This window comes from Hyperoodon ampullatus (assembly GCF_949752795.1).
Source record: "Hyperoodon ampullatus genome assembly, chromosome: 9".
Taxonomy (NCBI): Eukaryota; Metazoa; Chordata; class Mammalia; order Artiodactyla; family Ziphiidae; genus Hyperoodon; species Hyperoodon ampullatus.
Genome location: NC_136922.1, coordinates 15,517,502 through 15,544,657, shown reverse-complemented (window position 1 = coordinate 15,544,657; position 27,156 = coordinate 15,517,502). Strand labels below are relative to the sequence as shown.

Sequence of the window (27,156 nt, the reverse complement as noted above, 5' to 3'; positions counted from 1 at the left end):
TTCATATTACCCAGCCAGAGCTTGCATATAGTAGACATCATGTACTATTTGGTTATCTGTGCAAACAATGCTGGTTAGTGCCTACAAGAATAGAATTCCTCAAAGATGACTGGAGAGGTAATGTACGGTGCCAAGGAAGATGTTTTCTGATAGTACCCAGCAGCTTTGGGAAAATGGACTAAAGCAAGTAACGAGTAAATCCAGAACCATGGCACTGGTCCATGAGTATATGTTCTATTTTGGCAGAATCTCAGCTTTTAGTAATAAGCTACATTTGATGCTCCAGTCATTAATGAGGGAGATTAACTCACAAGGCTCCTGCCTCAAAGTTTTTCTCATTGGAACCTTTTCCTTCTTTGTTTTTACATGAACACATTATATGTGTAATTTTCTTAGAAAGGTGTCCTTTAGTTCCAGAAGACATTGTACTAATGGTACACTAGTATCGTACCATTGCAACCCCCACTTAACCAAACATCAGTGAAATGCATATTTGCAAATGTAAGTTCAAATCCCCAACCTCAAGGAGAAACCCATAGCCAAACAATTACTTCTTCCTGTTTTTCCTCTCTTCAGATGACTTCATTGAGAAGCTTGCACGGTGTGAATTTTTTGATGATGAAGTCAAGGACTCAATATTCTTCTTAACAATCCATGATGCTGTTTTGCATATTCTGATGAAGAAAGATTACAGTACTTCGAAGTTTAATCCCAGTCAGGTACCAGTTTTTTGGCGACTTTCATATTTGTATAACCAACCATCTGTGCTTCTTAAATTTCCCTTTATTTTTCAACATTAAAAAAATATATTCCTAATCCATAATTCCATCCTGGTTTTTCAGGAAAAAGAAGCAAAATTTGATTTCACCATAAACACAAATGGAGCATTACGTAATCGGGAATGTCAGGTAAGACTCTTCAGCAGGTTTACCTGTATCTAGATATTAGGACAAAAAACTTTTAAAAATAGTGAGGCCTCTTCCAGCACACTGCAGAAAGTCCAGCACCTGTTTGAGCCTCTATGCCTCATCCCTACAAAACTGAAGCAATAACAAAAAAAAAAAAAAAAGAAAGAAAACTGAAGCAACGTCAATCTCATAGGGACTTGGGGGGGAAATAAGCTCAAACCAGTACAAAAAAAGGATGGAAAATAGTGATACTCGATCTCGTAGCGCAATATTGAGCAAAGAGAGAGAGAACGTTTTATGTTTTCAAAGTACTTACAACAAAGATCTTATTCTGGTCTTGTCAATCCATGAGGCAGGGAAGGAATTACTGTTTCCATCTACAGATGAATTCGTGATGGAGCGGAGAAGCTAATGTACACCTCCTGACCCCCAGATGCATGCGAAGCCCCTAGACAATGCCTAGTCCAGCACTGAAAGTTAGGTTCCTTTACTTCCTTACTTGAAAGAGTTGCCAAATCATCATTTAACTGGATAGTGCCGTTTCATTCTAGAATATTCATTTCTAGAATATTCACTCCTATAAGGGACTGTCTCTAGTTTGGGAAAAGCAGAACTACAAATCAAAATGGGTATCTGCTGTAAGGCAAGTATATGGTAGGTGCATTACATTCATGATCTCAATCTTTACAACAATATGCAAAGCAGATATCTTCATTTCACAAATGAGGAAATTAGAAGGGCTCAGAGAGCTTAACTAATTTGCTTAAGGTCACACACCAAAGTGACAACAACAGGATTTGAAGCAAGATCTGTCTGATGTCAAGATCTATGTTCTGCACACTATGTTATACTGGCTGTTTCCTTTGGTGAAAAACTAATGGATGTGAGGGTCCTGGGAAAGAATCTAATGATTGTCTTCAAGTACGGGAAGTGGCTGGTGGTATTTCTCTTATTTGAAGAAAGGTCTAAGAAGAATAGCAAAAAGGAATTTAAATTAGAAATGAAGCAATGTATAGCATAAGATAGGCCTGGATGATTATTAAGAGTTTTATCAAACAGAAAAAGGTTAGATGAAAAAGCCATTCCAGAAAATTAGACCTGGAGGGGGAGAGGAGAGCCATGATTCTGTTTCCCAGGGCTGTTTTCCAGAAAACCCCACATCTAGCACCTTGCCTGAGGCCCCCATAAAGAGAGCCTTATCAGAAACCCTCTGCCCAGTTGTTGGATTCAGAATTGTCACCAAGTTTTAAAGGATCAAGTATAGGAACAGAATTTAAATCTGATGTCCAATCAAAACTTTAGAACCAACTGTCAAACAGAATGTAGTCAATACCATCCTGTACCTGTTTCCCTATATTTAAAAAAAAGAAACATTTAACATGAGCTCTTTGCATTACTTAGAGGAACATAAATCAGCAGTCGTGGTTAGGCCACCAGTGGTGATTCATGTAAAAGCTGAGTGTCCCTGACCAGCACACATAGCTCCTTTGAGTTTGTATGGCCCCTGTAACAAACGTGAAGAAATATATTACTAAAACACATTATATTGTTATTTTGGTTAAGTTAAATTAGGCCTTTGAAAGATACACTTCTATTACAACATGGTATCACATGGTTCTACGTTAACCAAGTAGTCGTGGAAGGTATTTGATCATTAAAATTGAAGACAAAAAACTTGGTGACTCTGGTAAGTTCTAGCTCCCAATTTTAATCAGATTGACCACATTTACTCTTTTTAAATACAATATATGATTATTAAGAGGGACAGAACTTAACAAGTCTTTAAAGCAAGAACTTTCTGTCTTCTTCCAGGTACCCACTGAAACAAAATTCTAATCAAAATATAATTCAGAGGGGTCCTCATCTGACTGTCACATAAAGAACAACTTTATATCCAGAAAGTTATTGATAAGTTCATACATTGTATGAAGAATATTTTTGTTTGACAGAAATTATGTTTCAAACTTTGGAACGAGATTGTTCTAGCATGGTATATTTTTCACATATCTAGTAGGCAATTATGTAAATACTCTTAATTTTATACCTTGTAGATTTATCAAAGGAAAATTATTTTGTTTGTACGTATTTTTATAGCACTGACAGATTTCCATCCAAGTCACTACCTTTGTGCATATTTTGCAGTGCATTTGCACCACGGCTTTGAATCTTGTAATTTGTATAGTTCATACTAATATATATCCATTTAAAAAAATCGGGCTTCCCTGGTGGCACAGTGATTGGGAGCCCGCCTGCCGATGCGGGGGACGCGGATTCGTGCTCCAGTCCGGGAAAATCCCACATGCTGCGGAGCGGCTGGGCCCGTGAGCCATGGCCGCTGAGCCTGCACATCCGGAGCCTGTGCTCCGCAACGGGAGAGGCCACAACAGCGAGAGGCCCACGTACCGCAAAAAAAAAAAAAAAAAAAAAAATCAATTGTACAGTGGGTGTGTCTTGCTTTGTTAAATTTCTTGTTAGCTTTCTGAAACATGCTTGCTGTGGGTCCTCTTTATAGTGATCTGACTGGAAACCTGCTACATGAGAATCTTCTAAACCCCCTGCAATGAGACTTCTTTGCCCAGATTTTATGATTACTATAGCTTTTTAAAGCACTCAACCTCCTATCCAGATTTAGATACAATCCTTCTAATGCCCTATCTGTAACTATAACTAGTTTTTGACTCTTTCTTCACTGCTGGTCATTATTTGTAACTCACAGGGTAACAGCTCTAGAGCTCAATTCAGCTGGAGAATGAGATTCAGCATGTTTCTCTTTTTTGCTAGAACTGTTCTTGGTGCAAATTTGTATTTATTTTATGTAATAGAAATTAAACATCATCACCAACAGAAAAAGATTCAGTGGCCTCTGTTCAACATCAAATCACTTTGTCAATGGGAAAAGTTGCCCCAATTGTTTTAGATCTCACCTCTGAATGTTTATTGTCAAAGTACCCTTCTATCCTTTGTTAATGTCTTTACTGAGAGGGCTTGTCTACTGGACTTAAAACCAATTACAGAAAAATAAAACAAAGGCTTATTTGCATAGCTACTCTTAATTAAAAACTAGAATGTCAGCACTCTTTATAGCAACGTGTCTTAAACTTTTTGAGTCATGGACACCTTAGAGAGTCTCATGTACCCTAAGGACTTTGGGGAAAAAATACACATACACATATACCTTTGTATATGATGCCCTATGAATCTCAGGTTAAGAGCTCTTTACAGAGGGCAGGGAGTACAAATTGAAAGAAAGCATGAGCCTATTTAATTGATCATTTGGCTTGGGGGTGGGGCAAAAGCCTTGCATAGAATTGTCACTGATGTCTGCATCTTCCCAAGCAAAGGTGCCCTCTACCCTCTTCTTGCCAACCAAAATGTCAGAGCAGGAAGAAGCACTCCAATTATCGTGCCCCCATCACAATCCATTCAACCTTAACATCTTAAGTGAGGTTCACTTATCCTCACCCTTAAATGTTTTTTCTCTGAGGCCTCTAAATGGATATGCTTTGGGTAAGGGGTATACATGGGGCTGGGCCTCTATTTGCCTGCCTCAGAGCAAATATTGGAAACTGACCAGGGAAAAGACTCTGAACCCTGATTTAGGAAGAGGCCAAGAGATTGCATTGGAAGATAAAAATAAAACTTTTGGGACTTCCCTGGTGGCGCAGTGGTTAAGAATCCGCCTGTCAATGCAGGGGGACACGGGTTCGAGCCCTGGTCCGGGAAGATCCCACATGCCACGGATCAACTAAGCCTGTGCGCCACAACTACAGAGGCTGCGCTCTAGAGCCTGCGGGCCACAACTACTGAGCCCGTGTGCCACAACTACTGAAGCCAGCGTGCCCAGAGCCCATGCTCTGCAACAAGAGAAGCCACCACAATGAGAAGCCCACGCACCGCAACGAAGAGTGGCCCCTACTCGCCGCAACTGGAGAAAGCCTGCGCGCAGCAACGAAGACCCAACGCAGCCAAAAATAAATAAATTTATATAAAAAAAAAACTTACACAAATCAGAGCAAGACTGAAGGGGGGAGGATATCCAGTGATGAACTGGGAGACAGAACCACTTGTGAAGAAACATATATTATTGAAATTAAGAAAGGTTGGAGCTCATACATACATGTTGAGCAGTTTATCTTCAAAATCATTTTCTAATGCTAATTTATGCATTTGATACATATTCTTGTTTAAACACAGTAACTTACCAGTTAGAAACGTAAATGAAATGCCTTAAATGCAAGCTGGACCATACACTGCATAAACAAGAGCAGAGAGAGGAATATTTCATATTTGTCTGCCATCTTCATCTGGACAACTACATGTTAAAACTGATCTACTGATCTTCTCCCCCTAATCTGTTCTACTAGCACCTTTCCACCTCAGTTAATGCCAACTCCAGCCTTCCAGCTGCTCAGGCTGAAAATTTTGTTAGGAAATTCTATTGACTCTACCTTTTAAATATGTCTAGTATCAACTCATTTAACTCTCAAAATAGCCCCCCTAAGATAGGTACTATGCTTATCCTCATTTTTTAGAAAAGAAAAATAATTCAAGGCTCAAAGAGGATAAGTAATTAGTCTAAGTTATATATACTTGCTAGTTCTATAGGTAGTAGAACCAGAATTCAGTCTAGATGGTCTGACTCCAGAGCCCAGGCTCTTAATCATTAGGAAATACTACCTCTTCAAAGAAATAAAAACCTATCTAAAAACTGATCTAGCACAAGGCAGGACTAAACTCAGGAACAATATAGGTGCATTCTGCAGATTTGTTCCAAAGTCACTTATTTAGCATTGCACAATTAAATATACCCAGAAAAGATATTAGGAAATATATTATTAATTCCAGAATCAAATAAATTATTTCTCTCATTATGGTTGTATATCTGTATACTGCTGTAATACATTTTTTAGTGTTTTTCCCCACCCTGGCTGCTATACTTTGAAAAATAACATAATAAAATCTTTTGAGGAAAATTCAGAGGTTACCATCAAGAACAATTCCTGGGCAAGTTAGAAATGTAAGCTCCTAATTAGCAGGGATCATATCTAGTTGGTTCATCATTATATACCCATGTCCATCATATGTAAGTGCTTAATTTACATACATAAATTTTTATTATATATATATATCTCCATCCTTCCACAAGTCACCCACTTCTTTTAATTTTTATTATTTATTTATTTATGCATGCATGCATGCATGCCACGCTGGGTTTTAGTTGTGGCACCCAGGATCTTCATTGCAGCATGCAGGCTACTTAGTCGCAGCATGTGGGCTTTAGTTGCAGCATGCGGGCTTTAGTTGCAGCATGCGGACTTAGTTGTGGCACGTGAACTCTTAGTTGCGGCATGCATGTGGGTTCTAGTTCCCCGACTGGGGATCGAACCTGGGCCCCCTGAATTGGGAGCGTGGAGTCTTACCCACTGGACCACCAGGAAAGTCCCTCACCCACTTCTTGATACTTATGTCACCACCATCATCTCTTGTGAAAATGATTAAAACAGCTTTCTGACTGGCCTTCTAATCTTTGCTTCCCTCATCTGTTCTCAACACACAGCCAGAATAATCCTTTTAAAAGAACCAGATCATTCCACTCCTTTGCTCAGAACCCCACAATGGCTTTCCATGTCGGAGTAAGGTCAAAATCTTTACAATGGCCTAGGAAGCCTGTGATCTCCCCATTCCCGCTGTCATTACCTCTCTGACCTCCTCTTACTACTCACTCATTCCATTCCAATCTCCTTGCTATTTCTCAAATATGCCAGGTGCAACCCCCTCTTTAAGGCCTTTACAGACTGTGTCCTCTGCTTGGAAAGTTCTTCCCCACATAGTATACGTGGCTAACTGTCACCTACTTCAAATCTTTGCTCAAATGTCATCTTTTCAATGAATTCTACCCAGACTGCTCTATTTAAAACTGCAAACCTACGAACACCCCATTATCCTTACTTTCCCTTTATTCTCTAGGATTTTATCACACTTCTAACATGTTACATAATTTAACGAAATTTATGGTCATCTGTCTCTAAAGATGTGTGCATCCAAAGTGATTAGAATGGTGTCTAGCCAAATATCATATGATATTGCTTATATGCAGAATCTTAAAAAAATTAATACAAATGAACTTATTTACAAAACAGAAACAGACTCACAGACTTAGAGAACGAACTTTTGGTTACCAGGAAGGGTGGGGGGAAGGACAGATTGGGAGTTTGGGACGGACACATACACACTGCTATATTTAAAATAGATAACCAACAAGGACCTACTGTATAGCACAGGGAACTCCGCTCAACATCCTGTAATAACCTGAATGGGAAAAGAATTTGAAAATGAATAGATATATGTATAACTGAATCACTTTGCTGTACACCCGAAACTAACACAACATTGTTAATCAACAATACTCCAAGATAAAATAAAAATATTTTTAAATGGCATCTAGCATATAAATGAATCTTTATATTTCACATGGTAGGTGCTCAGTACCTATTTGAGTATAGGCATGAAATACTACATTTACCATGGATTAGGGTGCTTAACCAGAGGATGGAGCCTATTACTTAGTTGTCAGCTCTGCAACTAAAACAATTCATACACCAAAGTTCTAACATGAATTCTCTCTGGAAGGGAAATGTTAATTGTGGTAGTGGTCGAGGGAATCTTTCTTTGTAATATGACATATTTCTCCCAAAAGACTTACTGCTTGTATAACTGAAATGAGTGCAAACTTTAAAACAAAAAAATTAAAGATTTTGAAAGTAACACATAGGAAGAAAAGTAAAGGGAGCAAGATTTTTCAATCTGAAGGAAGACAAAGGGAGAACAATTTTAAAGGTAGGAAATAGGTTAATAGGAAATGAGCTTAAATACAATATGAAAGTTGGTGCTAACAACTACTTGGAATAGCAATGAGACATTCTCAGGACACAGATTAACATTTCAAAATGGCAGATTTTTAAAAAGACATGGTTCCACCCAAGTGTTAGAGCTAAACCCATGACCCACCATTGTTCATTTAAATCCTGTGATTCTGTAATGCCTAAAAATTCAAATTCTAAGGGAGATGAGAAAATTAAAGTTTGATACTAAAATGTTGCTTTAAAAATTCTCCCTTAATACTTTTCCCCTCAAAGATGGAAAACTGAAGGGGCATGAATCAAAACAAAATATGTTTGAAAATTCAAATGTTTTTATTAGTATCATTACCAAGTATTTTAACTGGCTTACCTCTCTTTCCCCTTTAAACCTAGTATATCCAATATTGCTTTATTAGACTGTGCATATATTGTAATAAGTCAAGTCGGCTTGGTCTAGGCCACAACTGAACAGATTACAGTTACAAAAACCAGTGAAGAAAAATAAATCCACTTCAGTCAGAATAGAGTATGATTATGTCAAACCTCAATTAACATCAATATACCAATTCGATGGCTGATCTAATAGTCAGAAAAGTTTATTTTTGTTTCAGGTACGTGTGAGATTTTTCCACATACTTGTAATGCTTTTTCAAGAATTTTTTGTCTATACAGTTTTTCCAAAAAGGTGTATGAAAGATACTCTTCCAGTATGTTAGTAAGAACAAAGCGTAAAGCAGCTCTGTATACTTCATACAGTAAAGTCACCTATTTTGAGTTTAAAAATACGGTCAGATTATCTTTTGCATTTATATTTCAGTGGTAGTATTTATACGATCACTTGAGCAAGTGGTTTTTACAGGGCAAGATGGATATTAAGTAGTTTCTTAGTCTTTGCAACTGATATTTCCCCAAAATACTATAGAGTACTCTGAACAATCATACCACTTTAGAAATATTAACGTTCAACTTGCTGGTTTTCATCTCCAAAAACGTGAATCTATTTTACTGTAAAAGCCGTATCAACAAGAAAAATTCTGCATTCTCCCAAATGTGTCATCATTAGGTAAAAATTCATCTAGGCAAAATAGTATTTATGCTTTCATTTTATTGTTTTTAAGAATTAAACTGCCACCTCAGTAGTCTTAAGAGCAATATAATGAAATATACATACATTTAATTTAGACTTATGTCCATCATAGCTTCAAAGTCTTCCCTGAAATAAGGCTGGGATTCACATCTTTTTCCTTAAGGAAAGAAACACTAACAGTAATTTTGTTCTCCTTCTACCCACCCACCCTCATTCAAACAATAACTGGATGAATTCAAGTCTAACACCATTTTAAAAAACTGTGTTACAACACATTTCATCTGATCTGCCTTCCTGCATAACACATATTTCTTAAACCTAACCGAAAAGAAATCATTTTTTAAAAGCCTACAAGAATTCTCTTAACATGTGGCATTTTATCATATTAATTTTTTTTGTCCAATACATAGGCTAAGTGGTTTCATGCCACATTCAATTCTAGTGAATTTCATTAAAACAGGTAAGCTCTTCATAAATAGTTGAGAAGCTTTAAAGTGAATTCGGCTATTTCCTATTACATGAAACCAAAAAATGGTACTGGATTTTCAACAAGAGTATTTTAACAGCTCCTAAATAGGGCCATGAAAAGGAATCAAGTTTGCACAGTCCAAGTACCTACAGTAATATGATAGACACACTCACCACCATTTCATACTATTTCACTCCCATGCTTCTAATAACAATTTCTCACTAGGAATATTGCATTAACAACTGGACTCTCAAATTGCTAGGTGTGAAAAATCATGTACTTTCACTTAAAAAAAAGTGTATTAGTTATTTTCAGCTGGTCATGGTTGAAAGGGCCATTTATATTATTTCTAACTTCAGCTCTAAGTTCATAGATGACTTTGCATCTGATTATCCAAGATGAGAGGTTGTTTTGCCTGTTCCCGACAGAATTAAATGGTAAATTAGCAATCAGTTCACCCTTTGTCAAAAAGAAATGTTCTAAATTTATACACTACTAACTATTTAATAAATGGCATCTGCATACTACACATTTCATGTTTATATGTTATGCACCATTTTAGGGGGGAGGAAGTACTTCACAGGGGTTTATTCAAAGGATATATAGTAATATCCTACGAGTGTTGATTTATACATAAGAGTTCTGTATAAACTGTAAGTGGTCATCTCAGCTGGACTGTAAGAAGCCCCTATAATGCAAAAGCTGACTCCGAAGACACCTTATAAAGCACTGAAATTCACAATTTAGATTACTTTTCTTTTCTCCAATACAAAATCATCTGGTAGTCTTCACTGTTGACTCCAAGCTAAAACGTTCCAAGTTTTTAGATGCTTAACCAATAAAAGAAACAGGAAATCATTAATAGTTTTTAAATATCAAGTTAGAGGAAAAACCTTATCACACAGTAATGAAACCTGAGCAACACAAGTATGTGATTACAAGCATGTCCTTCATTAATACAGTATTCAAATTCCTCCATGGCATTCAAATTATAGTTTAAAACCCAATAAACAAGAACCCACTTAAGCACGGGATCAAATTCTACCATGAAATGAGGAATTACATAAAGCCTATTTAGCCCTAAATATTTAGTTTAAGACAATGAGTAGAGAGGAATACACTTCATCTAAAGCACACCATTTAAACAGTTCTATAAAATAACGTTACTTAAGATAAGTCAGTGTGGTGCATCATGTGATTCCAACCATTCAGTAAAAAGCATTAATGGGTACCAGCACCCCCAACAGCTTGGAGCCTACAGAGTTGATTACTTTGGCCGTAACTTTCCAAGTAACGAACACTGCCTTTCAATATTACAAACATAAATATTTCTTAGTACTGGAATTCCAATGTATTTTGGTGTTCCTGAGGCTGCCTACAAATGAAAAGGCATCCAAGTGCATTATACACCTAATATACCTCAAAATTTCAGTGCCTAACATGTGAAATCATTTTCTACCATTTAACAGTCTGCCTTACAGTAAATTCTAGTAGATTTTTACTTTTAGGATTTTATTATAACTTTGGGAAATTAGTGGTAAAACATATGGTTTAAAAAACAGTATGTGGCTGCACTTAAATTCACATAAAAATAGCATTTTTACAACCATATTGAAATTTAATCCTTTTACACAGGTTAACAAAAGGTATCACAAGAAAAACTAAACATTGGGTTTAACAAAAGCAATATTTTTGAAAGTGGGACGACGAAAACATTTTTTCGTATTTTTTTACAAATGGTCACCTCTGGGTCAATTTACCACACTAGGGGAAGAAAGTTGTTAAAATATAGTTGTGCTCAACTGAGCCACTTATCTGCACTACAGTATAGTACTTGAAATCACTCCTAAGGTCAAGATTTAAAACCATTTTAAGAGACAAGACCCTAAGTGTTTTACAGCCACCTCAGTAAGAGGCGCTTTCCCTTCCCCAGACAGTCAGAGCTTAATTAAAAGATTGACTATACGTAAGTTTGTTTCCTCATCGTATCTTCAGTTCAAAATACTATGATCATTGGTAATACGGTCTATATCTTGTCTGATCTGGATGATGTGGTCCAGGAAGTGGGGTTTGAGAAGGCGGACCCTGCATTCGTGGAGGAGGAGGCGGCCCTCTCGGTGCAGGCCATATACCAGGACTCATTCCCCCTGGCTGTGTAAATGGAGGGCTCAGAGTTCCTTGATCTTCAGTGAACTGGGGTAAAGAGTTAGGATTATAATGGTGAGGAGGGGGTGCCGTTACAGGTGGACCACCATGTTGAGGGGGGGGAGGTCCTGGAGGAGGATGATTCATATAAGGTGGCATCTGGGCCATAATATGTCCAGGGGGAGGGGTGATTGGTGGTGGAGCAGAGGTCATTGGTGGAGGTGGAGCTTGGCTATACACCAGGTGAGGAGTACCTGCGGCCTGGGGAGGATGTGGCATTGGATGGCTTATTGGTGGTGGAGGAGGTGGAGGTGGTGCGTAATGTTGCTGTGGAGGCATAATATGATGAGGGTGCGAGACCACTGGTTGACCCTGGTATTCAGGATGATGGTGAGCAGGTGCTGGGGCAGGAGGTGGTGGTTCTCTAGCACCTGAATTGGAGTCATCCTGAATAGGGACAGTTATTAAATTGCTGTGTTTTCTTGTTGAAATACGAAAGGTTTCCTGACTGACCGAGCGAGGTGGAGGTGGAGCCATGGACAATTCTGCTGGAGGAGCACGAATATCCTCGTGTGGCTGATTATAGTGCTCGTGGGGCACATGTTGCAAAGGAGGTGGTGGCATCATGATGTGCTGCTTTGGCGGAATATGGCTCATATGGTGCTTGTCTGGCGGCATTATAAAACGATCGGGGATTTCAGCTGGTGGTGGGGCAATAGGAGGATGAACATTTTCAAGTGAAGCACGGGTAACAGGTTTTCCAGCTCTCATATGGCGGTGGTTGATATGAGCCTGTAAGTCTCTCTGGGACAAGTATGTTCTCTTGCACCCTTGAACAATGCTACACATGAAGAGAGAACCTCGTGTACACTGCTCAATTCGCTGCACAGGATCACTACAGCTAAATTAGAAGGGGAAAAAAGTTTGATTTACTAAAAACAGACTATAAAAATAATGCACTTAATTTCAAAGATATGACTAGTTTTAAATTTTGTTATGGAAAATATTACAGAAGTTCACAATTAAAAGTTATAGTTAAAAAAAAAAAAAAAAAAAAAAAAAAAAAAGTTATAGTTACTGCAAGTGAACCTTTAATCTTTTCCACTTTGTGGTCTGTTCCCTATTAAGCATCAGCATTTCTTTCAACATCAGAACACTTAAGAAAAAAATTCAAAGTGTTTATCAAACAGAGTATGTTTTAAGAAAAGACCTTTTCTTCCTAGAATTTATCTGATTTTCTCAAACAATTCTATGCTTTGCATCCAGTTGCAAAGAAAAATCCAGGAAGGGCAAACCAAAGGATCTATCACAATCTTGGAATTCAAACTTGTACCGTATTTATTGAGTATTATTTTCTGTGCAAATAATACTACGTGGAAGACACCAAGTGGAAGAACTGTAAGAACTACAAAAATAAATAGGATCATCCTAATCATCAAGGTTCTTAACATTAAACAACATAAACAAATTAAATTCAAACACCAAGAGTCCCTTCAAGAAGGGGTCTTCCTGAACTGTCAGACAAAGTTACTACTACAAAGTGTTACACACTCCTGCTTCTCTAAATTATAACCACTAAATTTAACTCAATAGTTTCTTAATGAGTCAGGGTCAAATTGTAACTATTCTTCATTCACTGTTTTTAATCCACTCTTGCCTTTAGAGTCTTCTTGAAATAGCGGAAAGAGGACCAAACTAGGAATTGGAACTGGGATCTAGTACTGGCTCTGAGAGCTCGGTGAAGCCATTTAAACTTTGTTTCTTTATCTGTAAAATGGGGTTCAAACATCTAACCTAACTCACAATGTTTTTGTATCTACTTCACCCTACTTAAAAGAGTATCTGTAACATCAACAAAACAGTGAAAATGACAGGACTTAATGACTACTTAAGCACTATACATGTATAAGCTGTTATCATTGAATATGTGTGTCAGGTCATATGACACTATATTACATGGCTCTATATTCTTGATTTTGAGTGGTGTCTGTTTTTCCTTCCTCACTGAAGGCTGGTACTCCTTCTTGATACTAGGAGGCATCCCTTTAGTGGCCATTTGGCACACTTCTTATTTTTTGCTTCTAACTTGGTGTAAGCTCTGAAACATCTCCACAGTAATGGGATGTGAGGCACTTCTTTTGGGTGATGCTTAAGCATTAGTATATAGTACTTACATTAATTTGGATTGGGTCTGTTGATCCAGATGGGCTTATGCTCTAATATACCTCAGGGCCAACCAGTGAGATGCTTACTGGAGTTACACTGAATACCCTGAAAACTAAATTCCCTTTTAAATATTAACACTAGAACACTTACATAAAAGAGAAAACCTTTTGATGTCCTCTACATGGTGTTTTACAACATCCAAAATCCCTTATCCCAATGAGGCCATCAAATTTACTATATAGTGGATGTACACCGTGTTGGAAAATCAGGCATTACAGAAAATAAGGCAAACAGTGAATATGCACTTTTAATTTCATAACTCTTCTGAATTATAATTCTAGGAAGGAAATACTCTTTAAACTCACACTATAAATTTTATAATCTGTGACTTTAAAGGGCTAATAAAAACATGCCAAGACAATTAGTTGGCGATGGTTTGTCAATGAATCATCCATTCTCTCTCAGTGATACCAATCTTCCTATACCATAAAAGAAAATTATCCCTTACAATTGTCCATAGCTTTGCTATCAACTAATACTACAACCCTTGGGATAGGTTCTGACATAGGTTATAAGGAATCTAGGAAGCCTACAGTTGTTCCAAAGAAGTTTCTCTCAAAGCTTTCCTCAAACCTTCTATCAGGAGTTCTAAATTGATATAAAAATTCATAGTTTATTCTGGATCCTTCAAGACCATCTCCAAATAGATCACTATCAACCAACACCTTTAGATTGTCATAACTTGTCTGAGTCTATCTTAGAACATGATGGTGTTCTAAGATATACTCAAGACATAATAATCAGATTTGAAGGTAACAAATAAGAGCTTATACTTTACATAGTACTTGCTATATGCTACGTACTATATATATATTAACTCATTTACTTTTAATAATAACCCAGGGAGGTAAGTACTATTATTAGCTCCATTTTACAGATGAAGAAATCACCTATGTCACACAGCTAATAAATAAGAGAATAGAGATTTGAATCCAGAATTCTAATTCGAGAGTCTTTGCTCTCAATCACTACGTGATACTACCTCTCTAGCATCCCATTAAAACAAGAAAATAACTATTTTTGGTTTATAATGCTAACTTTGTGATGGCAAATATACTCGTTATTTTTTTATTTTTTTTTTTTTTGCGGTATGCGGGCCTCTCACTGTTGTGGCCTCTCCCGTTGTGGAGCACAGGCTCCGTACAGGCTCAGCGGCCATGGCTCATGGGCCCCGCCGCTCCGCGGCATGTGGGATCTTCCTGGACCGGGGCACGAACCCGCGTCCCCTGCATCGGCAGGCGGACTCTCAACCACTGCGCCACCAGGGAAGCCCATACTCGTTATTTTGGCCAAGTTGAATTGATAGATAATAGCTAATTAGCCCTATCTTAAGGAGAAGGCTAAGGCCAACTCTAGGCTCACAGAGAAACATGAGCCATGTCTACACATTTGATATCCTGCCACTGGTCTAGAGCACACCCTGACCTTTAACCTAGATTATAAATCATTATATCACAAACTTTATTTAAAAATTTAATGATGATCTTACCCTGGACACATCTTATCTCCCTTTTTTTCGTGTAAAATAGCACAGTCATAGCAAAAAACATGCTTGCATGGAATCTGTGAACAGAGACATGTTACAGTTAAGCATACTAGAACAAATTAAAATACTTCCATAAAAAAAAAAACAGTAACACAGTGACCTAGACATAGAAGGCACTTGAGAACTGTTTTGTTAAAATGAACATTTATTAGGTACCAATTACATAAAAGCAACAGTTAACCTTTTTCAGTCACAAAGCTCTTCATGAGAATGTGATGAAAACTTTGGCCCTTTTCTCAAAAAACATATACATGCGTATTTGCTTACACATTCATGGTCCCTACAGGTTAAAAGCTCCTGAAGAATACTGCATAATGTTTTATCTAATCCTGTATCTCCTGAAAGTATTCCTAGGCAGGAAAAGAACAAATATCTTCTAATGTAATATAAGTAGGCTTCTTTCCTGGTAGTCTTAAGTTAATGAGCTTACAAATATTTAAAAATAAATCAGAAGGACACAGTAAAATGATGTTGCACCATTTTAAAACTCACAGGCCATTACCATTATTTAGCTGTGTTATATACAGCAAAGCAACAGTACATAATCCACACCCTCCACCATCACAGATATATCACTGAATTCAAATTTTTTTCCAACAAAAATGTAAAACTATCTTTTTATACATCAAAATTACTATTAAATTACAGTTAGGGCTGTATTTTTTTAACGTTTAGAATTCAATTCTCAGAAATCATAAATAATCTTTATTAATTCAGTTTTATATTAAAAATTATAGCCTTCAGAAATGAATAACTGATTTTATTCTGTTAAGGGAAAAAATAAAAATTTTTCCCTAATAAACTAGAATTAATGTAAACTAACAGGTATCAAAGAGTCCAAGGAAATTATTTAGTCTTCATAATTAGTTTCCGTAATTAATATTTTACAAGCAATTAAAGAATTTGTCAAGATAATTCTATTAAATACGTATTATTCCCAAATTTCCCCTAGCTATTTTATACTTATTTAAAATGTTATCAACTTAATCACTAAACAGTAATAAATCTATCTACTTAAATTTCAGAATCCTACCTCTACACAAACATTTAATTTACAAGAACAGAATTTAATTTACACTTACCATTCGCCCATAGATTTTAATAGGCAATCCACATTTGTCACAGAAATGAACTGGTGTATCATCCTTTTCACCTAAGATGTTTATCTGTTGAAATGATATAATTAAATTTTCCTTAAGCATTTCTAAAACTTACGGCCATAATTTACACAATGAATTGGTTAGTATTTTATAAAAGTTATTAAAACAATTAGAAATGAAGGTTTCTTGGTATAATTCCCACATATGCCACATTAGTTGGGCCACCATCAGTCTTGGGGGTTTATTCCCTTAAACAGTGTTAATGGTTATTGATTTTACTTGACTTTACTAAAAATTACTTCAGATTATTTTTGGAAACAGTGAAATAGGGCATTAATAAACAAATGATTTGTGAGTACTGAAAGATATAACTATAATAAAAGTTCATACCATTCTTTATGTAGTCTGAATTGTTCTAATAAAGTATTTAAAATATTTTATTGTTCTAATAAAATTTTTTATTTTTAGTTATACCTGAAAGTCCCAAAAAAGGTGTCCAGGAAATCTTCGCTGATTTCCAAACAGTTCGCCCCCTTTACAGTCATACCGTTCTTCTTCATTAAAATCAAATCCTTCTGAGAGAAGAAAGTGTTACCTGTTAACTTTTCACATCTCAGTTTCATTCTGGAAGTACATGTACATGGCCAAATAGACCTATTCACTGACACCTTTCAAAGCTCTTCTAAGAACAAGATAATCAAGTCTAGTTTAAAGCACCATCTAGAAATGATCTTGGCAATCATGTAGTCCAACTCTCATGACTGAGAATATTGCAGTACTGGAGATCCTAATAACAACACAGAGAAGATCAGTGGCAGAGCTAGGAAAAGATCTCAGATCTCTTCACTCCCATTCAAGTGCTCTTATTAATTCACCAAACTATTTCTAGTATAAAACTACTAATTATCATCATGATTATTACACAAATAAAAGACACTTATCACCATTTATTCTGATCTATCTATAAAAGTGGTATTATGCTGTAAGAAACTGATATTATTGCTAAAGGATTAATGAAAACAAAGAATTCTGCAGACTTTCTTCTTACGACTTAGTAAATTAGGTATCCTCTTCTTCAGCTTTAAACTGAGCCTGATTTTAGAAACATCCAACATTTTCATACTTCATCCTTTCCATTGAAACCTCTCCCCGGTTAATCACACAAACAGCAGAATTTGTATCATATCTACTTACAAGTATCCTCCCCTACACTGCATGTATCAATATCAATAAACTTAAAACAATATGAAGATCAAATGGGCTCAATATCAATTTCTCTGACCTAATTAAAAAGTTGATGGTAATCCTCTCATCTCATACAAAAGAAAAGAAAACCAGCAAACAGTCTTATGGGGATTCTAGGTAGAATCCAATTACCTAAAGTAAAGCTGAGAAGACAAATCTATCCTTCCAAGGTGCCAGGCTTCTCACGACTCTTTTGGCCCTAGAACTGGTAAACAGAGTAGCCAAAGCACAGAAGTTTTAACTTTACCCACATGGCCACATTACAGCATCTGCATACAGACACACGGACACAAACGGACAGACACACACGCATAGATGCAAGAATTTTTTGAACCTGATACAGACATACATACCAGTGTACTGATATCTAATTACCTCCAACACAAATGTAGAGTTTTTATAAGTTACATCTGAGTGACCCTAGGTTCTTATATGGTCCATTTATACCTTATAAAAGCTGCTGTCACCTAAAACTCAAAATAAGGAAAGTTAACTTTTCTACTTATCTAAAACTCAAAAAATTATTGAGCAGAACAACAGCCAAGAAAGTTAGGAGCACGTTATCATTTTTCAGAGTAGTTCAACTTGTACTCCCATCATTAAGCTATATATATATTTGTATAGACAACATACCAGCTGCTGCTGCTCTATCAATAACCTAGTGTACCCCCGCTTTGGCCTTTTTGGTTTTTAAATACTTTTTTAAAACTACACAGTAATGTATAAATAAATTCTTGTGTAACAGTAAAACAATGCAAAAAAGCTAAAATCCCCTTTCTATCCTTTTCCTCTCAGTTATCTCTTCATTCCCTTCCACTTCAAGCCCACACCCCCTTTTTGTTTTAATAACCAAATACATATCTATAAAAGTTCCAAAGCAGGGGTCAGCAAACTTTTTCTGCTTAAAGGCCAGTTAAGTAAATATTTTAGGCTCTGTAGGCCATACCTGAAATTACTCAACTATGCCAATATAGTGTGAAAAGCAGCCACGAGGGGCTTCCCTGGTGGCGCAGTGGTTGAGAGTCCGCCTGCCGATGCAGGGGACACGGGTTCGTGGCCCGGTCCGAGAAGATCCTACATGCCGCGGAGCCGCTGGGCCTGTGAGCCATGGCCGCTGAGCCTGTGTGTCCAGAGCCTGTGCTCCGCAACGGGAGAGGCCACAACAGTGAGAGGCCCGCGTACTGCAAAAAAAAAAAAAAAAAAAAAAAAAAAGCAGCCACGGGCATGGATGTGTCCCAATAAAACTTTATTTACAAAAAAACAGGACTGGATTTGGCCAATAGACCATAGTTTGCTGACCCTGTACTAAAGGGTAAGATGGGAAAACTGTTTTACACTCATGAAATGGGGAAAGGCCTTTCTAATGATGACAAAAAACCCAGAAGTCACACTAGAAAAGACTGGATATCTGACTACATGGAATCGTCAAGCTTTTCTACAATAAAAATTTTATATATAAAACTCAAAAGACAAATGGAGAATATATACAATACATGACAATTGTATTAATTTACAAAGAAGAACTCACAAAAATCAAGAAAGACAATCAAACAGAAAAAAAAAATGGGAAAAGGAAATGAACAGGTAGATCTTAGGCAAAAGAAATGACCAGTACTATGAAAAGATATACATGGGGCTTCCCAGGTGGCGCAGTGGTTGAGAGTCCGCCTGCCGATGCAGGGGACATGGGTTTGTGCCCCGGTCCGGGAAGATCCCACATGCCGCGGAGCGGCTGGGCCCGTGAGCCATGGCCGCTGAGCCTGCGCGTCCGGAGCCTATGCTCCGCAATGGGAGAGGCCACAACAGTGAGAGGCCCACGTACCATGCAAAAAAAAAGATATACAGCCCCACTCATAATTAAAGAAATGTGTATCAGAACAAAAATTTGTGAAGGTTATTAGTACCAATATTGGTGTGGGAGGATAAAGCGATGTACTGTTTTTAAAGGGCCATTTGGCAACATCTGTCAAATTCTAAAATGTACAAATTCTAAAATCCACCAAGTTCTAAGATGCCCAAATTCATGCAAAGTTTAAGTTCTACAAAATATACACACTAAGGTACATATACAAGGATATTTACTACAAAATTGTTTTTAACAGCAAAAAATTAGAAAAACTGTTAAATAAATTATGATATATCTGTAAGTGAAATACCTAAGCCTATTTTCTTAAATGAGATACAACTGTATGTACTGAGAAGGCAAAATCTCACATGCATCTTGCATGAACAAAGGGCAGTTATAAAGTAACTATGAAAAAGTCATACCAGGGATTATTTGTGAAGAGAATAATTATGGGGGGAGAGGGACAATTTTACTTTTACGTTTTCTGCAATATTGTTTAGATTTTTTTTTCTTTTTTTTTTGCGGTATGTGGGCCTCTCACTGTTGTGGCCTCTCCCGTTGCGGAGCACAGGCTCCGGACGCGCAGGCTCAGCGGCCATGGCTCACGGGCCCAGCCGCTCCGCGGCATGTGGGATCCTCCCGGGCCGGTCTGGGGCACAAACCCGTGTCCCCTGCATCGGCAGGCGGACTCTCAACCACTGCGCCACCAGGGAAGCCCTTGTTTAGATTTTTTTTAAACAATAGGCAGTGTTACTTTCAACAAAATAAACCAAAAATATTTATAAAGGGAGAGAAAAGTAAAATATGCCAAAATAAGAAGTCAAAGACTGAAGAAGGAAGAGAGTATAAAAGATAAAAAAAGAGGTGACTAAAGGTAAATAAAATCACATGGCTTATTTGGTGGAATCAGATATAAAAGAAAGACTTTTGGACCTATTAGTTTAAACAAATTACCTTCATCACCAGCTGGAGCCTTTGCAGGCATCCTGTTTATAGTCCTTGGAGTTCGAGGTGAAGCTTTGGCTTTGTTCCCTTGTTTGGAGATGAGCTTTATAGGAATTCGTCTTCGAACATCAAGACCACCCAATGATCCAGAACTATTAGTGCCTTGTAACTCATTGTCTATGTTAGAAAAAAAAGTTGTAATTGTTTTTCTTTTTGAAGATTATTCTGCCACAGGTATTAAAGCAACATACCCAACATTATCAAGGGTTGAATATCTGGTTTCTGATTTTAAATACTATGCTATATAAGTTCAAGTACTAATTTTCTCTATTTTGGACAAACCCTTAAATCAATGCTTTTTGAGATATGGAACCTTTAAAGAGTTGACAAAAGTTACAGAACCTCTCCCTAAAAAAATTTTCCATTTTTCCAGAGGGATTTACAGAAACATAAAACCCTTCATGAGCCTAAGATAAGAACCTCTGTCTTGGAACTATAAGAGATTTTTTAAAAAAAGAAAAAGAAAAGTAAAGGAAGAGGAACAAAAAGAAAGAAAATCATCACTATCTCCATCAAGTATGCAAAGTAGGCACTCAGTAGATTTAGTAATCTGCATCAATATCAGGACAATCAATAATACTGGAAACACAAAACTAACACCGACAATGGTAAAATTAAATAAATAATGCACTGAAAATGAAGTTAGTTTTAGGGATGTGATTATTCTCTTAAGTGTAAAATTGTTTTTCTAAAAAGCATTCAGGAATATAGTAAAAATTATTGTACCCTTTAGTAGTAAAAACACACACTAATGTACTTGTGCTATAACATTTCTAGATGTACACATGTGACTGTGTTATTCTTGGTCAGCACTGTAATGGAAAATTATAATTTAGGAGGATGCAAGTTTTCTGTACTTGGCCTAAATAACTGAAACTTTCTACGTCCCTGTCTGTTATTAGCTTATGAATTAAATTCACTCATATCCCATGAGTAATAGGAGCATTATTTCATAGAACTGACTCTATTTGAAGATTAAAAGCCACCTTTTCTTCAAGTCCATGACAAGATATTACAATCCAGAAAATATTTACCTTTACCTACTAAAGACAGAAAGGGAAATGCCCTAAAATAGGAAATGCAAATAATTTTTTAAATAGTAATGTTTTAAACATGACAATTAGTGAACAAGGCTGTGTAACTGCCACTGCATTAGACAGTACAATCCAGAGTGATAGCCAAACTGTCCACAATAAATTCAGTAAAGCCAAATTTGGAAATAGTATCCTAATTAGTACTAATGATCTCCAAGGGTACTAGAATTACAGACACATGTTGAACTCACGTCGATCTGCACTCTTTCTGAAGGATAGAACAAAATTCAAAATCGGTCCTTAATTATTAATTTAAATATCTTTCAGTCTACTTTCTATTATTACTTTCATAATAGCTAACCCTCAAAAAAATTCATGGAAAAGGGATTACATGTATAGTTAAAGTTAGGATAAATCCAACTCGATCAACTCTCAACACTTCACAAAATGTATTAACAATTTGAATAATGCATTTCATCTGCTTTCACTCTAGTTGCTTATTTACGTAAAAATACCTACAAGCAATGTAATAGCAAAAAGACAGATAAGACAGAATGAACTTTTTTTTTTTTTTTTTTTTTTGCTCAATAGGTATTCCTGATTTTCCAATGAACTACAAAAAGCAAGTTGCTGTAGACAGTTCAGTGCTGTCCTTAAGATAGTAAAAGGACTCTTAACGGTTTCTCCTTGATGAATGATCAAAATACCACCACTTCCTTACTACAAGTCCTTTTCACACCACCCTGGACACCTGTGGTCACTACTGTGGCTTGTTTAGCCTATTATGGCTTTCCAGAGCCTGCTGCCCTCTAACACCTTGCAGCCTGTCTCAGACTGCAAGTTCACAAGCAAAGTACAGCGGTTAATAGTGACATCACTCTGGGTTTGTCTTAGGGTTTTGGGGGTTTTATTAAGAATCAGAACATACAGCATAATTTCCTTTTGAATAAGACAACTACAAACATAAAGCCCTAACAACAAGTCTTTGGATATTACACAAAGTGAGAATTAAGGACAGAACTGGCCATATAAAGTGAAATCCACTTTAAAAAGGCATAACACTTTTATAGTATATTATATAGGTTTTTAAAAGATTTGTGTAGAATTTTATCTTGAATTAAAGGAACCAAGAAATATTTTTACAAAATTTAGGTTATAGTTTCAACTAAGTGCTAATTCTTAGAATAGCCAAAGAATGAATCAAGTGTTAAGGAGGAGTTTCCTGGAGTAATTTTTCCAGCAAAATTCTATTATAAAAGCACCACAGGATAGCCTTTATTTTATGACTGACTTTTTCAGCAAGATTACAAAACCAGTCATTTTTGCATAACATTAGAGGGTTTCATCAATTTCCCCAAGGGCCTCTATTAATCCTTTTATATTAGAAACATCCTTTTGAGATGCCTATCCTGTCATAATGTCAATTCACTGGCTAACTGGCATTTTCTCACCTGCCAATGATTTTATTTGTGATTCAAATAATTACCAAATTCACATTTATGAATTTAATGAAAATCGGAATCTTTTGTAATCACAATCAATGTACAGCATTTTATACCATTTCCTGATATGAAACACTACGGACACTGCCGTATAATGAAATTAACTAAAAGAATAAAAAAGAAGCTGGTGTTAAGCAGGGATATCTGAGCAGGAACTAATTTTTTAAGTGGTCAGTTCATTAGTGAGTATTTTCATGCTCAGATGACTTTTACTCACTTAGGCAAACTTTTAACTTAGAGAACTAGGATAATAAATATGGAGATACACACCCACCCACATTACAATTTCCTAACATAACATTCTCTAAACTGTGGAAGCTGCTTGACTCCCAAAATTCCAGTAAGATGCTCAAATGAAAAACATCTGCTAACGTGGCATGTTTGCTACCCTAACACCAAGATCCCAGAGTTTCGATTCTATAAAATTTCCAAACACTAGAGTTCCGTAGAGCCTGGTTCTAGGCCCTCTTCTCTTCTGCCTTAAGTGATCTGTGGTACTAAGTCCCAAACAAACTTCCCTCTGATCTCCACTTGACATCTCCCCTTGTATGTCTCAACACACACCTCTTACTTAGCAGTCCAAAATCTTGTTCCCAAATTCCCATTTCTCACCTCTGCTCCGTAAAAAAAAAGTGTTTTTCTCCCAAGTCTTCCAGTAATGGACACGACTCAAACTAGAACCCTAGGCACCTTTCCTTTCTCTCATACGCTTCCAAACCAATCCACCAGTGCCTGTTTGAGTTCTATCTGCCCTCTCCCTTTTTCACTAAACCAGCCACCTTCACTAGGCCAAGCCTCCCTTCTGATCTAGTGCAATCACCTCCTAAGTTTTCTATTTTCTATTATTTTTGCCTTCTCTTACACCGTTCTCCATAAAACAACCTATTATGCTTTTAAAAAGAGATTATGTTCCTCCTGTACTTCTGTTCAATGGCTTTATAGTGCACTTAAATTAACATTCAAATCTTTACCATGGACTTCAAAGTCTTGCACGACCTGACTCCTGCCTTCCTTTCCAATCCCATCTTCCGGTTCTTTCCCTCTAGTTAACTAGGTGCAGCTGACTGGTCTTCTCTAAATTTTCCTCCCTCAGAGTCTTTGTACTTGTTCTAAATGCTTTCCTTGTGATTTATTCCACGCTGGATTCTTCTCATCCATCAGATCTCAGCTTACAAATGTTACTTTTCCAGAAAGAACTTCCCTAACCATCCTCTCTGAAGCTTCCTCCTAATAGTCTTTACCAGAGCACCCGTTTACCCTCTTCAAAGCACTCATCATAATCTATAAACATTTAAGTATTTTAAAAAACTTGTTTATTGTCTTTCAATAGAACATAACCCCCAAGTGAAGGGACTCAGTCCGTCTTCTTTACCATTCCATTTCCAAGCCTAGAAGAGTGTGTATATGTATCTATGTGTATGTATACATACACACATAACGTATATATATATATGTGTGTGTGTGTGTATACATATATATATGAAATTAAGTAGACAGTTGATGACTGAGGAATCCAAAACAATACTTAATACTGGAAAAAGCCTTTCCCCCCCTACTTGTAATATGGCTGATATAACTGAACGGAGCATTATCTAACTCCAAATACACTCATTCAACATCCAAAAACCACAAGGAAGCAAAAGCCAAAAAACACATAACAAAGAGTGAAGCCATTCTTACTTGGAGAAAGGAATGAGACTATCTTGATTTTAAGCTCAAGACTGATGGTTAAGGACCACAGCCGAAGCGGGGGGCATGCTTTGGGCTTAAGCAGAAAAGCTGCTCCCGGTACGATTCCGAAAACCATATCTGACTCCCTTCTCCCACCTCTAGTCCATGAAAGAGCGGAGAGACAAAAACGACAGGCGGTGACCACCGCAGCACCCGCCCAAAGCTGACTGAGACAGCAGGAAGTCTCCAACCCACTCTCGCGCATCGACTCCCAGCGTAATGAGGCTTCCCCGACTCCGAGATTGGAATCTACCCGCCAGTCCCCATAACGTAGGGCAGAGCACCCAAAATGAGGGAAAAAAGAGCCAGCGCTCTCTCCTCCCCGCGAAGCCCGCGCCGCCCGCCGTCCCGGCTCGGAGACCGGCAGAAGCAGAGAAGGAACGGCTGTTGCCGGCACCGACGCTGTAGGTACCAAACCGGAGGGTAGGCCAGGAAGTAGCAGGCCCTGGTCGGACACGCGGAGGGGTCTGTGAGATTTCTTTCTCGCCGCCACACCCCAATGCTGTAGGGCGAGCGTAAACCCTCTATGCTCGCTGGGAGACCAGTCCCAGGCCGGCCAGGGGGCATGGAACCAGGACCCCCACTGCCTCCGCCTCCTTACCAGTGTGATCCATGATTCGGCTCGCAGGGCACAGTGGGAGCGGAAGTCAACCGCGCCGGAGTCGCAGGGAGCGCGTGCGCGATACCTTCCGGAGCCTGGGAGGCGGAAGTGCAACCAGGTTGCCCGGGTTGGGGCCTCCAAAGGCTTCCTTGTCTCGCGTCCGCTAGCCGACTCCGGTGAGGGAGTCAGGCATAATTCGAGCAGAGAGAGAAAGAACGAGTACGCGGAGAGTTTCAATGTGGAGCCTGCTAAGGCTTCCTCTTGTGTGCTTCCAAAGGAAGTAGCCTTTAACTGTGGAGAGGAGACCGACGGGAACGGGGGAGGGGGAAAGCCGGTAGTATCCATAGGACTAAGCTCGTAGCAGGTAAGGCGGCTGCCAGCCCCGCGGAGCATTGCCTTCTGGGACTTGTAGTGCGCCGGGACCCTGGAGCCTGCCAGGCACACTGCGCAGGCTCGGCCGTTGGGCTGGCCCCACCTCGGCGGGCGGAGTAAAGGTTTGGAATCCCCCAGAGTCCGCGAGCTACGGTCCCCGCCCCCCCGGTCCAGGAAAAGTGTAAACACGCGCGCTCTAGAAGGCGTTCTCCAGCGGGAGGTTGCCCGGGGGATGGTTGAGCTGTATGAGGCTCCCAGCTAGAGAGAAAGGCTCTGTGCAAATGGTCTCCTTTTTGCTTTGTCGTGACAAGCTGCATAGACCCAGGCAGAGCTGACGGGTATCTACCCCCGTTCCCATCTCTAAAGTTGCTAACAGTTGAAGCCCATTTCTAACGCTTGATTAGCGCTCATTTTCTAGGGCAAGCTCTTGGGGCGCTAGAAACCCTCCCCCACGAAACACGCGCACACACACACACACACACACACACACACACACAACACCCCTCCTAAGGACTGGACGCGGGGCCAGGTGGAGGACAGATGCAGCGTGGCCGCGTCTTGTTAGGAGGCAGCGGGGACTCCAGTGCAGGGCGGAGCTGAGCTTGGGGAGAGCACGTTAGGGCTGACCGCGAGGGAGCGGTGAAAAGAGGAAAGGCCTAAAATGAGGAAGAGACAGTTACCGCCACGGGCAGTACCTAGTTCCAGTTCTTGGTCCCACGGGTCGGTGGTTGCTGCCGCTTGCATCGTCCCCAGCCGAAACAAAAGGCAAGTGCCAAAGAGTGATTCCTGAGGACCTTCAGGGCGGTCTCTACCTCGCGACCCTGGCGCATCTGTGTCCACTCCCTTCTCCAGCCCTTCACATTGATGCTCCCGAATGAGTAGAAAGGAGCACAATTAGTGGAAAACACAAGCTGGGGAGTCAAGGGATTTGGGTTCTATTCTTGTCGTCCCTCGGTGACGACATCATTACCTTGTGTTATGCACGCTTTCAGTGCCAGAGTTCCTGGATCAATCAGAGATTATTGTATTGACCTCTTAGAGAAGTGGTTTCATGGTGCTGAATTTCGAATAAAGTATGTGTAGCGATGTGCTCTATCTATATAGTTAAACAGTAAGAGCTTTGAATAATAATATGGTGAGTAATACTATAAGTGTTCTGTGTTATCTGCTGAACGTTTTACTGGGATCTTTTTAAAGACTTTCCCACTATATCTGCAGCTTTATAAACAGGTTTTTAGGTGCATTCACAACTAAGGAGAATTGTGAATCAACGTTACTCCTGCTTTTGTTAAAATGTAAGTTTCTGTATTACTAAGTGGTTTTCAAGATGCTTTCAATTGCTGGGCATTTTTTGTTTTCTTTTGCAGGTTGGGGTGCAGCCTTTCTCCCATTCCTCCCTATTTCTCTAAATACAGTGCTGATATGATCAGGCATTTTGCACCAATTTGGGGTATAAAAGAAGATAGTTTTCACCTAGGA

At 38.4% G+C, this 27,156-nt stretch overlaps 2 protein-coding genes across 4 annotated transcripts in view; one reads left to right on the top strand and one right to left on the bottom strand.

Moving 5' to 3' along the window:
* SLC26A3 (solute carrier family 26 member 3) overlaps window positions 1-5,350 on the top strand; it is a gene marked incomplete at both ends in the record, with an annotated part of 32,626 nt that extends 27,276 nt beyond the window's left edge. Inside the window, 3 exons of the mRNA XM_079711247.1 lie at window positions 577-719; window positions 843-908; window positions 5,273-5,350. Of these exons, the coding sequence (XP_079567373.1) occupies window positions 577-719; window positions 843-908; window positions 5,273-5,350 (287 nt within the window). The remainder of the gene's footprint in view (window positions 1-576; window positions 720-842; window positions 909-5,272) is intronic.
* Window positions 5,351-11,334: 5,984 nt separating this feature from the next.
* Window positions 11,335-26,421, bottom strand: CBLL1 (Cbl proto-oncogene like 1; the record flags this gene model as incomplete). Of its 3 annotated transcripts, none has more annotated exons than XM_079711524.1 (6): window positions 11,335-12,370; window positions 15,185-15,258; window positions 16,324-16,407; window positions 16,816-16,916; window positions 20,387-20,554; window positions 26,373-26,421. In XM_079711524.1, 6 exons carry the CDS (start codon window positions 26,419-26,421, stop codon window positions 11,335-11,337), a joined length of 1,512 nt encoding a protein of 503 aa, XP_079567650.1. The 3 variants fall into 3 exon arrangements, with proteins under 3 accessions (XP_079567650.1, XP_079567651.1, XP_079567649.1); XM_079711525.1 differs by having other exon boundaries at window positions 16,816-16,913; XM_079711523.1 differs by lacking the exon at window positions 26,373-26,421 and adding an exon at window positions 24,654-24,909.
* Between the last annotated feature and the right edge of the window lie 735 nt (window positions 26,422-27,156).